The sequence below is a fragment of the Watersipora subatra genome, chromosome 1, assembly GCF_963576615.1.
Source record: "Watersipora subatra chromosome 1, tzWatSuba1.1, whole genome shotgun sequence".
NCBI classification, from domain to species: domain Eukaryota; kingdom Metazoa; phylum Bryozoa; class Gymnolaemata; order Cheilostomatida; family Watersiporidae; genus Watersipora; species Watersipora subatra.
This window is the reverse complement of record NC_088708.1, coordinates 48,326,909-48,347,546: the sequence shown is the minus strand read 5'-3', so window position 1 is coordinate 48,347,546 and position 20,638 is coordinate 48,326,909. Positions and strand designations below refer to the sequence as shown.

The 20,638-nt window shown below is 35.2% G+C and overlaps 2 protein-coding genes across 2 annotated transcripts; one reads left to right on the top strand and one right to left on the bottom strand.

Annotated features, from left to right (window-relative positions):
- The first annotated feature begins 2,179 nt into the window (after positions 1-2,179).
- On the top strand, positions 2,180-9,862 carry LOC137406719 (protein SCO2 homolog, mitochondrial-like). The gene is made up of 7 exons (XM_068093338.1): positions 2,180-2,326; positions 3,251-3,322; positions 3,960-4,053; positions 5,243-5,443; positions 5,928-6,020; positions 8,283-8,398; positions 9,286-9,862. Exons 1-7 carry the CDS (start codon positions 2,195-2,197, stop codon positions 9,439-9,441), a joined length of 864 nt encoding a protein of 287 aa, XP_067949439.1. The 5' UTR covers positions 2,180-2,194; the 3' UTR covers positions 9,442-9,862.
- Positions 9,863-11,556: 1,694 nt separating this feature from the next.
- On the bottom strand, positions 11,557-20,288 carry LOC137388393 (solute carrier family 22 member 13-like). Its single transcript, XM_068074880.1, has 5 exons — positions 20,230-20,288; positions 18,293-18,513; positions 17,704-17,882; positions 16,763-16,911; positions 11,557-11,638 (listed from the first exon to the last, which is right to left on the bottom strand). Exons 2-5 carry the CDS (start codon positions 18,429-18,431, stop codon positions 11,557-11,559), a joined length of 549 nt encoding a protein of 182 aa, XP_067930981.1. The 5' UTR covers positions 18,432-18,513; positions 20,230-20,288.
- Positions 20,289-20,638: the final 350 nt, after the last annotated feature.

Genomic DNA, 20,638 nt, shown 5'->3' with positions numbered 1-20,638 from the left:
ACCGACATTTATACCGCGTAGGTCAGAAACTCTAAAATTATAAAACAATTGTATAAACTAATTTATCTAGTTTTTTTTGTTTAAGTAATTTAAAATAATTAAATATTAATAGTTTTTAAACGTTAGTATGCATTATTGTAGTAGTCAACTGTTGCTTATTCTAAAAACATTTTTATTATAATATCACTTCGCTATGCCGCCAAACATTATACATTGGCATTTTGCCCAAAATCATAAGAAATTTTACTTGATAGGAAGGAACGCCCGTAAATGTTTCTTGACCGGCAAAATGTTCTTGCAGCTATTTAGCGATTCTCGTTGTGACAATTGTGAAATTTTGTTGCCTTCTGTATAAATTTGCTCTCCCTTGCGTTAAATCGGAGCCGTATAGCTTCACATAGCGAAAGTGAATGCGGCTCTGACGTTAAATAATAGTTATATTCTTTTTTAATATTACTAATTAGCGAAGCAGTTGTTATTTGACTCACTTATTTGATTTTTTAAACTTGGCGCTGTGTCTCAGTTAGTTGGGTTAGAATGCTCTTCCTATTTATATTCTGTTTTTGAGTATAGGCTCAAATGCGTGGTTACTTTGCAAAGTCCGTAGTACCTGTGCTCAACTGCTAATTTCTCTTGCAAATTACGTCGTTTTTTGTGTTAGTTGTGACTAGTTGAGTTTTAGAGTATCTATTCATTGTTTTTCAACATTGTTAGGGAGTTGGGAATTTTATGTGCGCTGTATGTATCTATTCAGGATAATAACTAAAGACATGTTTGGCATGTGCAAATTTGAAGTTGATACTGCACTGTCGTTTATTTTATCAGCAGCGCTTGGAATATTTTTTATTCATCAGCAATTTTGACTTGAAATAATAAACAAAGGTTAGGGAACTGCGCAGCTGGTTCATCTATCAGAGTTACTCTAGGTCTTACTGTTTATGCTATTTTTGTACTTGCATGCTGTCATGCTAGCTCACAGTTTCTTTTATCATAAGTGATTAAAGTTTAACGACACCATGGCTGTAGCAAAAAAGCCAGCTTCTGTTGGTAGCAGGTTATTTGCATCTGCAATAGCTAGGCAATACATTTACAGTAATGAAGCATTTTAAACATGAGTTGACACAAAGCACCTTATGACAACATGTGAAAGCTATGTTTTCTTGGAGAAGTAAATTCCGTAACTTTGCCCACCTACAGAAAGCGTAGCCAATTTGGCTCTACTCTTAGTAAAACTAATCTACACAATGATGATTTTGCTATAATTACTTCATATCCCAGGGTCGTATTGCTAAGAAATTCATTTAAAGTATATCTGTACAGAACCCTAAAAAAGGAATCTTACTCAAGAATTCAATTTTAAAATAAAAAGACTGAGCATCTTACACTACTAATTTACTTAGTACGCATTTATTACCACCTTGAAGGACACCTGCTGGTTTGAGTAATACCAAAAGCTTACATTCTGATGTTAGCCTTATCACCAGTGTTGACTCATTTTCTTAAAACCTGACAAATGTGCTTTTGGCTTATGCTTACTATAATGCACCGGAATACATGTCGTCAAGTCCCGCCAATATATTTATAGTTAGTATTTCTTTCCCCTTTTGCAGATTTTGTTTACGACTTCAAATTACATATATTTTATTTGAATACATTAAATTGTTACAATTATGAGATGTCCCTGTCCATATCTTCATTTTTTAGACCCTTCCTGTTCCATGAAAACAATTTGTATCGAAAACAAGATTTCTACTGTTACCACTGAGTTAACATGTTTGGCATTAATCTATAGTTTTTATGCCAGTTTTGAAACTTGCTTGAGCAATCTGCAAGAAACTGTCTGATGCCCATGCTATAAACTCAATATGCCGTTATAAATTATATATTTGGAGGAGCGTTTGCAGGTTAAAGCAGTGCATGCTGTGTATGTCGCTGAAAAACTTGCACATAGTAACGAGGTTTCCTCTTTTTAATTGATTTATTTAATATGTAACAAAAGCAAAACAGTGAATATTCTTGAGAAACTCTCCAATATAGTATTGTGTTTGGCTATTTATTGACAACTGCTGGAGGAGCACATTGCATAGCTCTGTTTTTCATCGGTGTTACAGATACTTTGAACTTTTACATTACGATTGTCACAGTTTGATTAATCTTTCTGCAACTAATTTTAGTTTCAACTTTCTGCTGTAAGATGGCTTACTGCAGATGTTTGACACCCGCAGCCAATCAGATGCTAGTCCTAGTTAGTAGGCAAAGTCCTCCATATTGCAGTATTCGTACAATGTTTGTATCCACAAGGCGACCCCATAAGGCTTTGCTTAAGGTAAGCGTATTAACTACGTTGGCAGCTGTAGTCTTTAGAAATAATCTTCTCTCTGTTGCATCTGTGAATGCTCATTAAAACAACTGAATGCTTTATTTAAATTTTGATGTGTAAATAATCATTTACCAATCTATGTGAATATCTTAGGTTAAGTGTTGGTTAAAATATCTTCCAACTGTTAATAACTGGTGCCCAGTGTGTATTATGCAGCTATCCAACATGTCATACTTTTTTGCTTTTGCTTGCTAGTTTTCTTTAAATGCACTGACTACATTCATTGATTTATAGTCCTATCCGCTGGTTTCATCACAACTCTATGGGCATCTTTAAATAGCCAGTATTTTAGTCAAAACTAGCGGTAAGCTTGCCGATGCACTTGATTTATTTCATTGTCAATCAGCTAGCTCACAGATGGGTGTTTAGAAGGCTGGTTCTCAGGCACCAGGCGGAATTTTGAAATCAACAGGTTTGGCTACCTGACGGAAGGTATAGAGGATTTGCTTGTGAAGTTTGGATGAAATAGGCTAAAAATGTGGAAACACGTAGCGATTACGCAGACTACCACACCACATACACACCACATGCACATCACATACACACCACGTACACACCACATGCACACCACATACACACCACATGTACAATGACAATGTGGGATTTATTAATATATATCTTGTCACTTGCCCTTTGAGCTAGTAGTTGAAACATGTATAAACTATCGAGGTGACTCATAGTTTATGACACGATATGTTCTATCTAAGAGCATTTGAAGATCAAAAAGCTGATCAAAATGTGCGATATAAAGTTGCCAATGTTCAGTCTGCTCTATTTACGTGTAACTTCATCACTCGAGTATCACACAACCCCTGTTTAGGTTTTGAATGTAATTAAACTCTTTTATAGAAAGTCTTACTGTCTGTTTAGACATTGCATGCATCCAGAAGGAGACCCTCTGTCATCAGATGGCAAAGTCAGTCAGCGCCCAAGAAAAGATTGGTAGGTAAAATATTTGATCTATTCCTGAGAAAATTGGTTTTAATTTTTTGTTAGCTTAGTATGATTGCGTGCACATGAGTAAAGACATGCTTTTGTGGTGATACCTTGTACATGTATTGGATATTGCACATGTAAGTATATGTACTTGCACATGTTTTCATATTTTCATTCTGCTGCTATTGTTTGTGCTAATAATTTGAAAGTGCTGCTCTCATGACCACCAGTTTCGGTGTTATCATCATCGTTCCTTGATGATAACATTACCTCTTTACTGAAATTCTTATGCACAAGCTGTTTTTTGTAAATATATTCCCAATAATTCGCATATTTCTAAACAGAATGTCACCAAGTTTTATTTTAATCTCAGAATGTTGATACAATTTTAAACCTTTGGCCACTGGCCACTATCTACATGAGAATCATGATGGTCCTTATAACCATCTACACTCATAGACATAGACATGAAATGGTCTCTCTGAATATACTAGCCATTTTATATCTCTCACAAACTGTGTATGGAATCCTAATAAATTTATAAATAGGGAGCACAACCAGTTAGGGTTGGGCTATAATCATTAGCAGTTATGAAACTCTCTGAATATTTCACCAGTACATGTGCTGTGTTTTTCGCTTTCAGTTAAACATCACGCCACAGAGCCTGCTCGTTGCTGCCCTCATCACAGGGATGGTGGCGGCAGTCTACATTTGGTTAGAGTGGAAAAAGTTTGTTCGTATGTATATTCAATTATTCAGTCTTCTGTGTACTGTTATACCTTCAGCAGTTTGTGTCAGCTTTTCTCGAAGGGTCACATGGGCTAGGTTGTGATTCACGTGTCTCTTCTTTGAATAACTATTGTTGTACTTTTTTGCACGACTGGTTATTTGTTTATAACCATTTCAAAAATTTCTGATGTTCCATTTGAGCTGGTCACTTTAAATAAACATGAATCTAAATCAAATTTATGAGTTTTTAGTTAATCAATGAATCCTGTTCACTTTTGAGGAAGGATTGGCAATAGAACAACAGTTAGCATTCTAGACTTACAAATGGAAATTCAATGGTTTGAGATCTGCTGTGGGATGTGAAAAAGAGCATTCAGCCCTAAATTATTTCTGTGCCAAGGGAGACAATTAAAGAGACTTGTGATATAGCAGAACATAAAGGAGCTGCTTATGGCAGAATAAAACTACAGAGTGTTGAAGAAAACCTTCAACGGAAGACTTTGCGAGCTGGGAAATAATGATAGTTGGGTTAGTTTGAATGGAAGTAGTTTATCTGCTGTTTGTTCTTGAATGTTCTACAGGGAGGGAATAAAATTCAAGCTGCCATGTAGCTGTATGTTTTATGGCATTTAATTTAACTAGTATATGATGGAAAGTAAATGTACTCAATTAGTAAATAAATAGGATTTTTAAAAATAAATATGAAAAGCAAGAGTAGTTAGATGGTTATCAGCACTTTGCCTTTGTGGGCTGATTAATTTATTCTGTTTAGTTTGGAACTAGTCAGCACTGTATTTCCATTTCATTTTGGAAAGTTTCAAGTTAAATTTTAGTTTTTTAGAACCGAGTTGAAATGGATGGGAGATTAGTCATGATATTTGAGTTGAAATGGATGGGAGATGAGTCATGATATTTGAGTTGAAGTGGATGGGAGATTAGTCATGATATTTGAGTTGTGAACCAAACTAAGAAATACTCATGCTACAAATTAAAAGACTAGCTAATTCCAATTTTAATGGATATTAACACTCATCCCTAGTCACTCACTGCTAACAAACATAAACAATTAAAATATATGGTTAACACCGCGCAACCTTGGTTTGCTGTTAACAAGGAATGTAGCTATATGAAGTTTTGGTCTAACATCTTATCGTCACTAGGTGAATTTGTCTCCGTGATATTAGTCTCTGTTAACAGATCAAGCAGGAGGTAGAATTGCTGCGCTGTCAGACAGCGGCATCGGTACACTAAATTGGACTCTCACAGACCAGAATGGCAAGAGGAGGGAGTATGCAGAGTTCCGTGGACAGTGGCTCATTCTTTACTTTGGTTTCACCCATTGCCCAGACATCTGTCCTGAGGAGCTCGAGAAACTTGTCGAGGTTGTTGAAGGAATTGGTGAGAGTCTTATTTTTTGTTTTAATTTTGTTATTATTACTAATTATTTTATGTTTGTATTTTATTTGTTTGTTTGCACTATATACGGGAAAGAGTACCTGTTTATGTCAGCTAGCAAATGGTAATTATGTTTACCTCTAGACAGATGGTCAGAGTCCTGATTCCTTTAAGGTTGGCTTATTGTATTTGCTAAACATTATTTTTTAACAGAATTGAGCCATGGCTGTTGGAAGTTTGATATCTCCTGACATTTTATGCACAATATTAAAAGCTGTAATATACATTGTATTGTAAAAAAATCTGTGGTATGGGGAGACTACTCTCATCTTTGGTAATCATTATGTAATAGTTGAAGCTGTTTAAGTAAACCCTAATGTTCTTAGAATATGTCATTTACTGTGTTCATCCATAAAGCACGGCTTAGCGCTTGTTTTGCTATTTTCTGTGAGAAATTTTGACTTTTTAAGAAAAATTTCTATTACAGATGGTAATCCTAGCACTCCAGATATACAACCGATATTCATCACCCTTGATCCAGGCCGGGACACAGTCGAATACATGCACAAGTATTGCAAAGGTCTGTATAACTCAATCAATGTCTTTGACGTTGAGGGCACTGTTGAATACAGTCCAGCTGAGGGCAACTGCTGGGTGATGCACTGAAATGTGTTGAATGTTACTAATATGTAAAGGAACTACGTACTCTAACATGTACGACTACTTCTTATTCTGCCAAAGCATTTCACTTGTAATGTTTGCAGGCAGCTAAAGCGAATTTATAATATTTCAATTGGATTTTTTCTAGAACGCATTGAAAAGTGAAATTAATTATAAATGAAGTGGTGTTAATATAATAGTAGTTTTTGATCATCAAACAGTGATATTCAATATAATATCACTAACCATTCTAAACATCCAATTTGTGGTAGTGTTATTTATTCAGCAACTCATGATTGCCATCTTGTACTATCACTTGATCTCTCGCTGTTGTTATGACTTTCACTGCTATAATAGTTAACTATTGAGACCAGTGAAAATTTGACGGTTGTGTTCTTTGTCTAGAGCTCACTCTTCAACGCAGGCAATCAACAGCTTATGTTAGTCTTCGGTTGATCATTAACAAAACAGAGAAAAACCCATGATGGCCTTTTCCAATTTTTAATTTTCTGCAGTGTTTACTTCACCACCATGATTAATTTTCCACATTCAATTTGATTTTTTTTTTCATTTTTAAGTCAAGAATGCTCTTAGGAGATTCTCTAAGCATTTGAACAGCAAAAAAATGGAAGGACGTTGTTAGCTAAGAAGGATGATTAACTAACTACAGTCAAACATGGATAACTCGAACTTCACAGGACCGAGCGAAAGTGTTCGAATTATCAGAGCGTTCAAGTTATCAGAGCACTGTCACAAGTCCATGTATTTACTTATTTATTAGTAGATACATGTACTTATACAAACTATAATATAAATCAAAAGCATAAATGGCTTGTTTCAAATTAAATGCTTCTAATGTAAAGTTTAAAACGTTTTTATCAAAAAGTATTGAGATTTTTCTATCACTTGAGATTGGTTTGTTGTTTGAAGTGATGTTATTGCCAGGACGTTTTTTAGATTGACATTGGCAAAACTTGATCGTTGTTGAAATGCTCAAAAGAAAAGACATCTTTTTCTTTTGAGCGTTTTACCCACGATCAATTTTGTCGATTTTTCTTGAAGTTTATGCAAAGATTACCTCACTTTACCTTGCTTCCGAAGGGCGATCGCTAAGCGGATGTTTGGTATAAATCAAATTTCACCAAACCTTTAGAAAAGTCGTTGACAAAAATATTTTGCCGATGGTGGTAATAACGACACTTATGAATTACGAAAAGTTGAGGTTTATCTCTATGGCTTGGAATAAAGTGATTTTCTAAAGCGATAACAACCGTTTCGGTAGCCGTTGGGGCAAAAAACAGTTCGAGTTAACAGTGTTGAGTTCGAGTTATCTGTAGCAATTTATCATTACGTGGGAACGGACCAAAGAAACTGTTCGAATTAACCATGTGTTCGAGCTATCCGTGGGCGAGTTATCCATGTTTGACTGTATATAGAGTCCTTTTTATCAGTGATACCATAATATTTCCATAATATTATTACTGAAGAGCGTGACACACAGTGAACTAACACACTAGTACCCTGACAGTCTAGTGTGCTATGAGTATCAGGTGCGTCAATAAAGTACAGAGAATTAGTATGTACACAACTATGCTGAAACAGTTGAAGAATGTCGATTAGTGTCTGTCTACCAAGCTGAATGTTGCAAGTTCAAATCCAACTTATATCAATTTTTTGTTCTAACCAGTAACATTCCAAACCATGGTTGAAGATTGTGACACACAGCGTGTACACACCCACCACCTTATTATTATTTAAAATATGTAGTTTTCAGTATAGGACAGAACATTATGAGTAGCAGGTGCAGGATGTAGAGGAGCAGGGTGCTTCCATTACAATGTTGTAACAGATGGCACATTAGACTCAGCCGTCATGGAACTACAGATTGGTGTCTTTGATTCTTGCTAAACCACATTAAGGACACTGTATGATTGGGGTTATTAAATTTTACCTGGCAGCCCGCCTTCTATGTGAGTCAATAATAAAATGATTATATTACCAAATGCTGTTTCAACAGATATATTGTAAAGGCGTACAAAATATATAATACATTTTGTATAACTTTACGTAAGTGGTTTGCTTATGGCATTTGACTGATGCTCTTTGCTATTGGTGGATGTTGTCAGTGTCAGCAGTCTCAGTATGGTCTGCATGATTTCTCCCAACTTTGTTAATGTTGTAGACTTTTCTCCTAAATTAATTGGATTTACTGGCACAACAGAAGAAATTGACACTGTAGCCAAGTCATTTAAAACATACTATAGCCTGGGAGAGAAGGATGAAGATGGGGATTACATAGTGAGTTCAGTTCTTAGTTTATTTTCTAGTATAATATTTTCCACGCTGTAACCAGACGCTGTATATACTGTTGTCAACTGTCTAAACGGAGGGAGCGTTTGTAAGCCATTTCAGCTCGCCCAGCAGAGGGTTATTAGGCATGTTCTATCTTAGTGATGCTAGTAATAGACCCTAAACTTACTAAAATATGTTGAATAATTCTTTTAAGCTTGTATGTTTTGATTATTACATATATATATATGTTTTTTATGCAGTGACATCTGTAAGTTTTGGTATTTTTAATATAAATGTGAAATCAATACTGCATTTAAGAATACCATTGAGTTTGGATGCTACAATCCAAAACAGAGAAGACAGTTTCTCATTCTGTTTATACATTTAAACATTCATACAATATACATGTAGATTTGCTGATAGCCAATCTTATATTCTGAATGTGTTGTGGTTTGTTTTAGAGTTTTATTTTTAACAACTTTTTGTTTTTTGTACATAATTTTTAAAAATATCTTTTACCCTAGATTTGCAGTAAATTTGCTACTAGTCTTGCTGACTTTGTTAAAACAGGGAGTTTGTGACTCATACACAAGTTGTTTTTTTTAACAAATTGTTTTCAATACCAATCACTAAAGTGCCATGAATTTGTCACAAAAACTACCATTGTTATGCAAGATAAGAAATTTGGAGTTGTCTTATTTTTTGTTCCAATGCCATGAGAAGAAACGCGTAAACTTTGTATATATTTGTACCAAACTCGCGCGAATGCTTGTTTGAAAATCATCTAATGTAAGTATTCTGTAACAGGCTGCAAATTGTCTTATAATTCTACGGTTGCTTGTTATTATTATCAAGATATGTCACTGTCTTTCATTGTCTGTGGCTGCAACCAGGTTGACCACACAATACTCATGTACCTCATCAACCCAGACGGAAAGATTGTAGATGTCTATGACAAGTCAGCCAAAGCTGATGGCATCATCCGAGGTTCAATCAAACACATAAGTGAACATGAAAAGCTCAGGCGTAAGACATTCCTACCTTTTTGAGTTTTTCCAAGTGCATCAAAGTAGCTTCCATCTTTCTGTTTTTCTATTGTTGTGTATTTTGGTAGCGCAGTTCATAAATGTATTTTGCTGAAAAGCTATCTAAATTTACTCGGATTGTTCAACTTTTGAAAAAATAATTTCTTCAAGCTGCTGGTTGTTTTTAAAAAGGCGTGTCTTCTGTATGACATGCATCTTTTATTTTAAAGGAGATGTTTGTTCTTAAAATTGACTCCGCAGTTCTCACCATATCATGATTGATATTTTTATGTTGTGAAAGTTTGTTGTATCAACTGCTACATCTTTCCTCACTTGTTGAACCTTCACATTCTAAGGCTAGGCATCGCTTTCACTGTCAGGAATGTTATTCGTTTTTTGGCATACAAGCTCAAATAGTTTTATCAACTATTAGATATCTTCAATACATCTCATTGGATGTCACCCAAGTTTTAAAAAAATGAGAGTGAGATGACAAATAAGGGTCTGTATTGGTAAGATTACTGATACTGGTTGATGGTGATTGATCTACGCGACTCATATTGGCTGTATGAGCCACTAGCTTAAATTATGGTTCATGCACCAAGTCTACCATTATATGTTTAATACCCTTGTTAGAATTTATAAACTTTTTCTAAACTTTACTAGTTTATTGAGTGAGTACAGAAAATTAGTAGCTTTTTGGCCATAATCTGTAGTCCTCTGAATTTAGCTAAATCGAGATGTTTGGGATTAGAAACCTCTATTATTTTAACTCTGTTGAACTGCTGAGATCATCCCACTACGTAGATTCTTTCCTCTGCATATCATCATTCTGAGTAGGACTTTAATACAACACGAAAGGATAATATTATTTATGCATAATTGATGCAAGAGCTTTGTTTCTGCCAAATCTATCATTGTTACAATTTAACTCCAGCCTCACAGAGCATGTGTAGAGAGAGTAGTGTCATCTCTCTATGAAGTATGAGGGGGCCATGTTGAGTCCATTTCTACTGTTATGTTGCCATAACTCTTTTTATACATTACTTTGGTAACACTCATCAACACTCGTGTCATGTTCACACAACCAGTAAATCATCAGATTAACTGCTGAGATTATTCCACTAAATTGTCTCCTCGGCATGTCATCATTCTGTGTAGGACCGTCATACTTGACCTGTAGACAGTTTCTCATGTTGGTTGTGTTTTTGTTTGTCTTAGCCTATAATCTGATACATTCAGCTGAAACCAATTCTAGATGTAATAATGAGCTAGCACAAGGATGGCTGGTAACTGAGGCTATCCTTAGCTCAGGGCACTGTTTACTTTAGTAATAATGTTAATCTAAAAGTCAGCAGCTCAGAATGAAACAGCCAACATATGATCAGCAGATTTGGTAATCTAGCAATTCTGTTCAGGCATGTCTATATTTACGTTCTAATAATAATGTTTGTATATTGTTTGCTGGTCAAAAGTAAATCATGTAAGTTAAGCAAAATCATCTGAGTTTGTATTAGTCTAAAGATCAAAGAAAATGATCTAGCAGCGTAAAGGCAGCGTATGTACACAAGTGTAGATTGCTGTCTGCACTTGTATCTGATAAGAAGATGAAAGAGGTAATTTTTAGTAAAAGTAGGCCAAGTTGGATTCTGAAGCAAGTAGTAATATACCATGTTTAGCCTCATAATTCTACAAAATATAGCGCGTCTATTGTTTTGGTTAGTAATATAAATGGAAAATAACAAACCTAAAAAATATTAATCATATATACATGTATACATTATATATCGATGTTAATTGATCTCTAGGCAAAATTTCTCTCACAATTGTTTTTTTCTTAGGTATACAAAAATCTTTTGGTCTTGTGATTATAAACCAAAATATTCTCAGTTAGAAGCTCTGCTAGCAGTTATTTGAAATAATACTTGGTAAAGTTTCAAAGTAATCTTATCTTGGTAATTTAGCCTTGGTACCTTATGTTGGTACTTTAGCCAAGAGTGATTGAAGGAATTTAAAAGCAAGAATGTTCTCCGCTTTGTTCTTGAAAGTTTGGCATAGCTCCCAGCTTTGTATAAATTGGTTGAATCGATCATCGTTTGAAGTCAACATCCTCATAAATCATCTACAGGATCCCCTTTGCTAGATTTTAGTAGCGACATCATCCAAAAGCTTGTTCTGCTCAACTGTTTTAAAGTCTTCGTCTTTCTTGGCCATCGGAAAGCTATAAAGAGAGAAGTGACAAGGTGATAGAAATGTTTAGCTAAGTACCTCCGTCAGTCAGAAATCTGCGTGTGCAGGATGTAACTCTTTTCCAACTATTTTAACAGTGCCAGGGTAACTATTAAATGTCAGCAGGCATGTTGTCTTAAAGTGTACTCTCTGGATCACCTGAGTTGAAGCATAGCTTAAAACCAAGTGGTTGCTAAGCTTTAGTCGGCACAGAAGTTATTAAGCCAACAATCCGGTGATTTTAGCGAGCGTGTTCGCTTGGAGATATTATCTAAAACAGGGCATTAGTGTGTCTAGAATTTTAGAAATGATGCTAGTTGTGTCTATACTGGTGTGTTTGAAAGCTCCACTAATTATTTTGAAGGATTTCATCTTCTGGAAAATTTTTTACCTGTCAAAGTAAATGACTGTCAGTGGGCTTATTCAATGCAGCACTCAAGCTTATTAAGGCTACAATTATATTGAGACTTTCACTTGACCACCATATATTACAGAATAGCTTAGTGCCACAATGTAAATGTGTTATGAGTAGACAATTTCAAAAAGAAGATTTTAAAAAGGATGTGCGATATGAAAGTTATGCCTAGTTGACACACTAGTAGTATCTTTATACTCTGATGTTAAAACTAATTTCGGACTTGCTTACCTCGTACTTGTTTATTTTACCTTGGCTACTTTTCATGCAATGGTGAACTTAAATACTGATGATTATGCAATACATGATATAGGCACATATGACAAAAAGTGGCTGTTTTTCTATTTCTTGTGCTGCTGAAAAAGGAAATTTTTCATGTTGTGTTTTGTAATAGTTTGTAGAGAAAATTCAAAAATTTAAGTAATATTATCTTTTGCTGATTTTTGTACTTCTGATAGACAGCACCTATTAATAGACAGCACCTATTGATAAACAATCCTATTGATAGACAGCACCTATTGATAGACAGCTCCTATTGATAGACAGCACCTATTGATAGACAGCACCCATTGATAAACAATCCTATTGATAGATACTCCTATTGATAGACAGCTCCTATTGATAGACAGCTCCTATTGATAGACACACCTATTGATAGACACTCCTATTGATAGACAGCTCCTATTGATAGATACTCCAATTGATAGACACTCCTATTGATAGACAGCTCCTATTGATAGACACTCCTATTGATAGATACTCCTATTGATAGACACTCCTATTGATAGATACTCCTATTGATAGATACTCCTATTGATAGACAGCTCCTATTGATAGACACTCCTATTGATAGACAGCTCCTATTGATAGACAGCACCTATTGATAGACAGCACCTATTGATAAACAATCCTATTGATAGATACTCCTATTGATAGACAGCTCCTATTGATAGACAGCTCCTATTGATAGACACACCTATTGATAGACACTCCTATTGATAGACAGCACCTATTGATAGACAGCTCCTATTGATAGACACTCCTATTGATAGACAGCTCCTATTGATAGACAGCTCCTATTGATAGACACTCTTATTGATAGACACTCCTATTGATAGACAGCTCCTATTGATAGACAGCTCCTATTGATAGATACTCCTATTGATAGACACTCCTATTGATAGATACTCCTATTGATAGATACTACTATTGATAGACAGCTCCTATTAATAGATACTCCTATTGATAGATACTCCTATTGATAGACAGTTCCAATTGATAAACAATCCTATTGATAGACAGCTCCTATTGATAGACACTCCTATTGATAGACACTCCTATTGATAGATACTCCTATTGATAGATACTCCTATTGATAGACACTCCTATTGATAGATACTTCTATTGATAGATACTCCTATTGATAGACAGCTCCTATTGATAGATACTCCAATTGATAGAGACTCCTATTGATAGACAGCTCATATTGATAGATAGTCCTATCGATAGACAGCTCCTATTGATAGACACTCTTATTGATAGACACTCCTATTGATAGACAGCTCCTATTGATGGATACTCCTATTGATAGATACTCCTATTGATAGACAGCTCCTATTGATAGATACTCCTATTGATAGATACTCCTATTGATAGACACTCCAATTGATAGACACTCCTATTGATAGACAGCTCCTATTGATAGATACTCCTATTGATAGATACTCCTATTGATAGACAGCTCCTATTGATAGATACTCCTATTGATAGACAGCTCCAATTGATAAACAATACTATTGATAGACAGCTCCTATTGATAGACAGCTCCTATTGATAGACAGCTCCTATTGATAAACAATCCTATTGATAGACAGCACCTATTGATAGACAGCTCCTATTGATAGACAGCTCCTATTGATAAACAATCCTATTGATAGACAGCTCCTATTGATAGACAGCACCTATTGATAGACAGCACCTATTGATAAACAATCCTATTGATAGACAGCTCCTATTGATAGACAGCTCCTATTGATAGACAGCTCCTATTGATAGACAGCTCCTATTGATAGACACACCTATTGATAGACACTCCTATTGATAGACAGCTCCTATTGATAGATACTCCAATTGATAGACACTCCTATTGATAGACAGCTCCTATTGATAGACACTCCTATTGATAGACACTCCTATTGATAGACAGCTCCTACTGATAGACAATCCTATTGATAGACACTCCTATTGATAGACACTCCTATTGATAGATACTCCTATTGATAGACAGCTCCTATTGATAGACACTCCTATTGATAGACAGCTCCTATTGATAGACAGCTCCTATTGATAGACAGCCCCTATTGATAGACACTCTTATTGATAGACACTCCTATTGATAGACAGCTCCTATTGATAGATACTCTTATTGATAGACACTCCTATTGATAGACAGCTCCTATTGATGGATACTCCTATTGATAGATACTCCTATTGATAGACAGCTCCTATTGATAGACACTCTTATTGATAGACACTCCTATTGATAGACACTCCTATTGATAGACAGCTCCTATTGATAGACACTTTTATTGATAGACACTCCTATTGATAGACAGCTCCTATTGATAGACAGCTCCTATTGATAGACACTTTTATTGATATACACTCCTATTGATAGACAGCTCCTATTGATAGACAGCTTCTATTGATAGATACTCCTATTGATAGACAATCCTATTGATAGACAGCTCCTATTGATAGACACTTTTATTGATATACACTCCTATTGATAGACAGCTCCTATTGATAGACAGCTCCTATTGATAGATACTCCTATTGATAGATACTCCTATTGATAGACAGCTCCTATTGATAGACACTCTTATTGATAGACACTCCTATTGATAGACACTCCTATTGATAGACAGCTCCTATTGATAGACACTTTTATTGATATACACTCCTATTGATAGACAGCTCCTATTGATAGACAGCTCCTATTGATAGATAATCCTATTGATAGACAGCTCCTATTGATAGACAGCTCCTATTGATAGACAGCTCCTATTGATAGACACTCTTATTGATAGACACTCCTATTGATAGACAGCTCCTATTGATAGATACTCTTATTGATAGACACTCCTATTGATAGACAGCTCCTATTGATGGATACTCCTATTGATAGATACTCCTATTGATAGACAGCTCCTATTGATAGACACTCTTATTGATAGACACTCCTATTGATAGACAGCTCCTATTGATTGACACTCTTATTGATAGACAGCTCCTATTGATAGACAGCTCCTATTGATAGACACTCCTATTGATAGACACTCCTATTGATAGACAGCTCCTATTGATAGACACTCTTATTGATAGACACTCCTATTGATAGACAGCTCCTATTGATAGATACTCTTATTGATAGACACTCCTATTGATAGACAGCTCCTATTGATAGACACTCTTATTGATAGACAGCTCCTATTGATAGACACTCCTATTGATAGACAATCCTATTGATAGACAGCTCCTATTGATAGACAGCTCCTATTGATAGACACTCCTATTGATAGACACTCCTATTGATAGACAGCTCCTATTGATAGACACTCTTATTGATAGACACTCCTATTGATAGACAGCTCCTATTGATAGACACTCTTATTGATAGACAGCTCCTATTGATAGACAGCTCCTATTGATAGACACTCTTATTGATAGACAGCTCCTATTGATAGACAGCTCCTATTGATAGACACTCTTATTGATAGACAGCTCCTATTGATAGACAATGTTATTGATAGACAGCTCCTATTGATAGACACTCCTATTGATAGACAGCTCCTATTGATAGACAATCCTATTTATAGACACTCCTATTGATAGACACCAGTACGCAAAAAACTAAAATGTTTTGAGAAAATTTTTTGAAAAATTCAGAGCCAATAACTACTTTTATATATTACAGATACGCTACAAAGCGTTGCTTTGAAATTCACAATTTTATGAAAGTTGTATGCTTCAGGAAATCTTTGTCGAACATTTTCTAAAATACGGTAGATTAAGCTGCCTTGTGACTGCTTGCTTCTCTCCAAGTAGGTTTTTATCCGTTTTGACAGACTCGGTCATACAATATGGTGTTAACATGTATAGATATTACTAATGTTTGACTATATCATACTATGTATGAGATTCTGTGGGTATGTCCTACTCATCTAGAACATTTGACCAATGAACAACAGCTTGTGGTTTGATTTCCGAATAGGAGAGTAGTGATGGTGGAAATGGTATCAAATCTTCACATGGAAATATCTCACTTTTTTTTCAAGTCCTGTGATAATTTAGCCTTCTAAACTTGCGTATAATATTATATATTCGTGTAATAATATATACTATATATATATATTTATACACTATCATACAATATTATATCTTTATATAGTATCATATAATGCCATATACCTATATTATTTTATGCTAATGGCTTGACTGTAATTAATCACGGCTACCAACAAAGTCTCTTGACATTTTGTTAGAGTTTAATATATAATCATCCAAGCTTTTTTCTATTCTCCTTGAAAATACTTAATCGAAAGTTGTAGAACAACATATAAGGAACATAATTTTGCCTTTTTAAACATATCTTTTGCCTTTTTGAACACTCTCAAACAGTAAGCGGTAAGTGCTTCTAACCTGCGAACGTTGGCTTCAAATAAGGTTTCTGGAAGTTTCCTGTTGTTGGTCTCTGGAGGAATAATATGGAGGAGGCCGACACTGATCATTAGCACAACATATATAGAAGGCAGGATAAACTCCTCATTAGGTACATCAATGTACTTGTCCTGCAACAGCGCCACATTGTGGTGATGCAATGCTATCGTTACAGCTGATGAGACATATGCTGACAAGCCTATTGATGCCATAAAATTAGTTATAATAATAATAATAATAGTCTTTAGAAATTGAAAGGATTTAATACAGTTTAGCAGTTGTTACTTTATTTTTAGCATTCCAGTAGATAGATATGCTAATCATCTAAAATGCATGGGCTTCTCATTTGAATATCAACTTTAAACAGGCTCTAGATATCCGTAAATTCTTGTTGTAAAAGCGCACTCTTTGTTTACATATAGGAGTTCAGGTTTGAAGCATACATATATAGACATAAATTTGTATATATAAGATACATATGCATATACATGTATATAGTATATATATTTAGTATATGTATAGTGTATATATACATATATATATATAGTATATATAGCGTAATATATACATAAATATATTGTGTACAAACTATAAAGAGAACGTAGCCATTAAGCAATTACTACAATCCCATTACTACAAATTTGTTTCAAGCAGGTCTAGATTAGCTCTCATCTAGGTAATAATTTCAGAACCCCTTTAAGAACTTAAGAAAAAAGTATATCTTTTACCTATATATAAATCTCAGAGTTTGTTGATCTATCATTCGTGTGCCCAGTTAGAGCAAGTATTATTTGTTTGACTGTAAAAAATTTTTTTTGCGTTGGTACAGGTGTTTACTAACTTGGTACATCATTTATCAATTTGTACGACTTTATTCACATTTACATATGAAAACATTGAGTCTCTCAGCATTTATCACATACCATATCAACCATATACGGTGCAGACACAATACCAATCCTGCCTACGACACCATTCAACACTGTGAGTGTACACCGATATGTTGTTGGGTAAACCTCTGTGTGCCAGATAAGAATTATCTGCCATGCTGCTGATATGCAGAACTTTCCGGTAAAGCTAAGAATTGTGATTGCCACCGAATCTACAAATATAAACAAAAACCTTTTTATTTAGTCTGTTATTTATATAAATAACTCTAAGAGAGAGAGAGAGAGAGAGAGAGAGAGAGAGAGAGGGAGAGAGAGGGAGAGAGAGGGAGAGAGAGGGAGAGAGAGGGAGAGAGAGGGAGAGAGAGAGAGAGAGAGAGGGAGAGAGGGAGGGAGAGAAAGGGAGAGAGAGGGAGAGAGAGGGAGAGAGAGAGAGAGAGATGGCGGAGAGATGGGGGAGAGAGGGAGAGTAGCGTCACCAAAAGGATAAAGGACCATATTGGTTCCATTCGTACTGCTACGACAACATAATTCTTTTTATCCAGAGTAAACTATGTTCAGAGTCAACATTCAAGTCATATTCACACAACTACTAAAGCACCAAATGTCACTTCATAAGATTTACCTGCTGCATACTTCATCAGTAAGATGGAGACAAGCAGGCTAATCCCGCCTCCTAAGTACACGCCTACTGCAGGCCACTTGCGACCCCACCATGCTACACAGAAGCAGCAGATATAGGCGAAACCTTCAACAGCACACATGATAAAATTGTTGACATACAAGTTTCCTGGCAACTTTCCAACACCAAACGAGAGAGAATAGTAGCAGAAGGCGCACGATATCCTGTAAACATACAACAGAGTTCTCCATATATCATACAACATCCTTCAAGACAGCTCTGCGTATGTTGCCAACGCAGCTGATTTAGTTAAGCAAGCTAGCAAGTATTTTGTGCAATCTCCTTTAATGATCAGGATCAATTTTACTTCATCAACATAAATGGTGTTGTTGGAATTGTCTACTCCTTCGTTGAAGGCTTTACATCAGACTTGTGTCGGTTGTAAGATTGTACATTTTAGATTTAGTTTTCATCTCATTTTACCAGTACTAGTACCATGGCAGTCTAATGTGCTGTGAGTGATGGTCAGGTGTGTCGATACAGCACACAGGCTAGATATTTTCACAATTATTATGAATACTGAAAGGTAGCCGATTAATGTAGGTAGTAGAGTGTCAGGGTAATAGGCTGAAAGTCAAGAGGGCGAGTTGCACGCAAAGCAAACTATTATCCTAACCACTAACTCAAGCTTTGGATGAACAGATGAACTTTATTATAGCAAAGACATATATTTTTACTTTATTTTAGACATACAATATTTTTAGCATAGATTTTGGAGTGTGGCGAAAAGTGAGAAAGTCAATTTGAATTGAAATTAAAGGTATGAACTCTCCTTGACGTAAAATTACGGGGATCGTGGATCATAAACCGAGTGAAAGTGATAACAAACAGGGAAAGCTGTCAATACAAACTGATACTACCACAATTACCTCTGTAGTAAAGATTATAGAGTGACTAGTTTTGCTTAAGAGTATGTAATTTCATTTATGATTACTTTCTAAGCAGTAGGTTCTTATTGCTTATTGGTTGATGTTATCTTTATTCCTATTGGTTGATGTTATCTTTATTCCTAGTGGTTGATGTTATCCTTATTCCTATTGGTTGATGTTATCTTTATTCCTATTGGTTGATGTTATCTTTATTCCTAGTGGTTGATGTTATCTTTATTGTTATTGGTTGATGTTATCTTTATTGCTATTGCTTGATGCTATCTTTATTCCTATTGGTTGTAATACTTCATATCGACCCACATGACAAAATTGTTTTTTTTATATTTCTAGTGCATCTGAAACATGTAAATTTTGCATACGCTGTTTTTGAATAATTTATAAAACGATCTTCAATTCAAGTAACATCAAGCCTTACTCACTTTCGAGGTATTGCAATCGTGATATACTATTACTCATATTGATAGAGAGCGGTACGCATTAAACATATTTTTTAGCAATAAATCCAGAATATTTCAGTGCAATAATTACTTTTATATATTACATATACTTTATAAAACTTTGCACTAAAGCTTGCAATTGCTAAAACTTTTGTGCTCTATTGGCAAATTCGAAAAATGAAAAACTCACAAGTATCATGTTACTCCTGTGAGCTGTTAAATTTTTTTAGCAATTTAAGTACAAAAGTTGTATTTTTAAATATGCATTACAAAAATGCTTTAAGATCAAGGCAAAGACTATTAAAGAACCTATGCTAACCCCTATAATCTTTCATAAATATGAGTAACATACTATCTCAGTTACAACTTATAATCTTGAGTGATCTCGCAGCATCAGATCTAATCTGTCTCATTTTAGTTGACTTTGAAACGAACTAGTGACCATGAACTCGCACAATTGGGCACTCGCTGTCAAAGGACCCCGATGCTGATCATGACCTGTGATTGAGTTTCCCTTAAATAAATACAATGAGCCAATGAGTGATTCACATACCAGCCGGCTGAGAAGACAAAAAAGCGAATAACAACTCGTGGATATTTCCAAATATTGCAGCAGCTCTCAGGTCTATCTCTTTTGTGGCTAGGAGCTTCTTCCTCCTTCGCATCGAGCAAACCATTTTCCTTCCTCTCTAGATGAGGAGCGACTACCTTATTCCATCTTGCCATCTTATTTAGCACATCTATAGCTTTATCTTGTTTACCATTTGTAACCAGCCAATGAGGGCTTTCGTCAAGAGCCCTGCCAAAACGTTGCAAATCCATGTAGTGAAATTTAGTCTAACAAACAAATATTCGTGCAATCGTTAAAAACGACAGCATGGATATAGCTTTCCAATAAATAGCTACAGATCTATAATTGTCAGCAGCAGCGATGCTAAAAAAAATTATTTGAACAATCTACT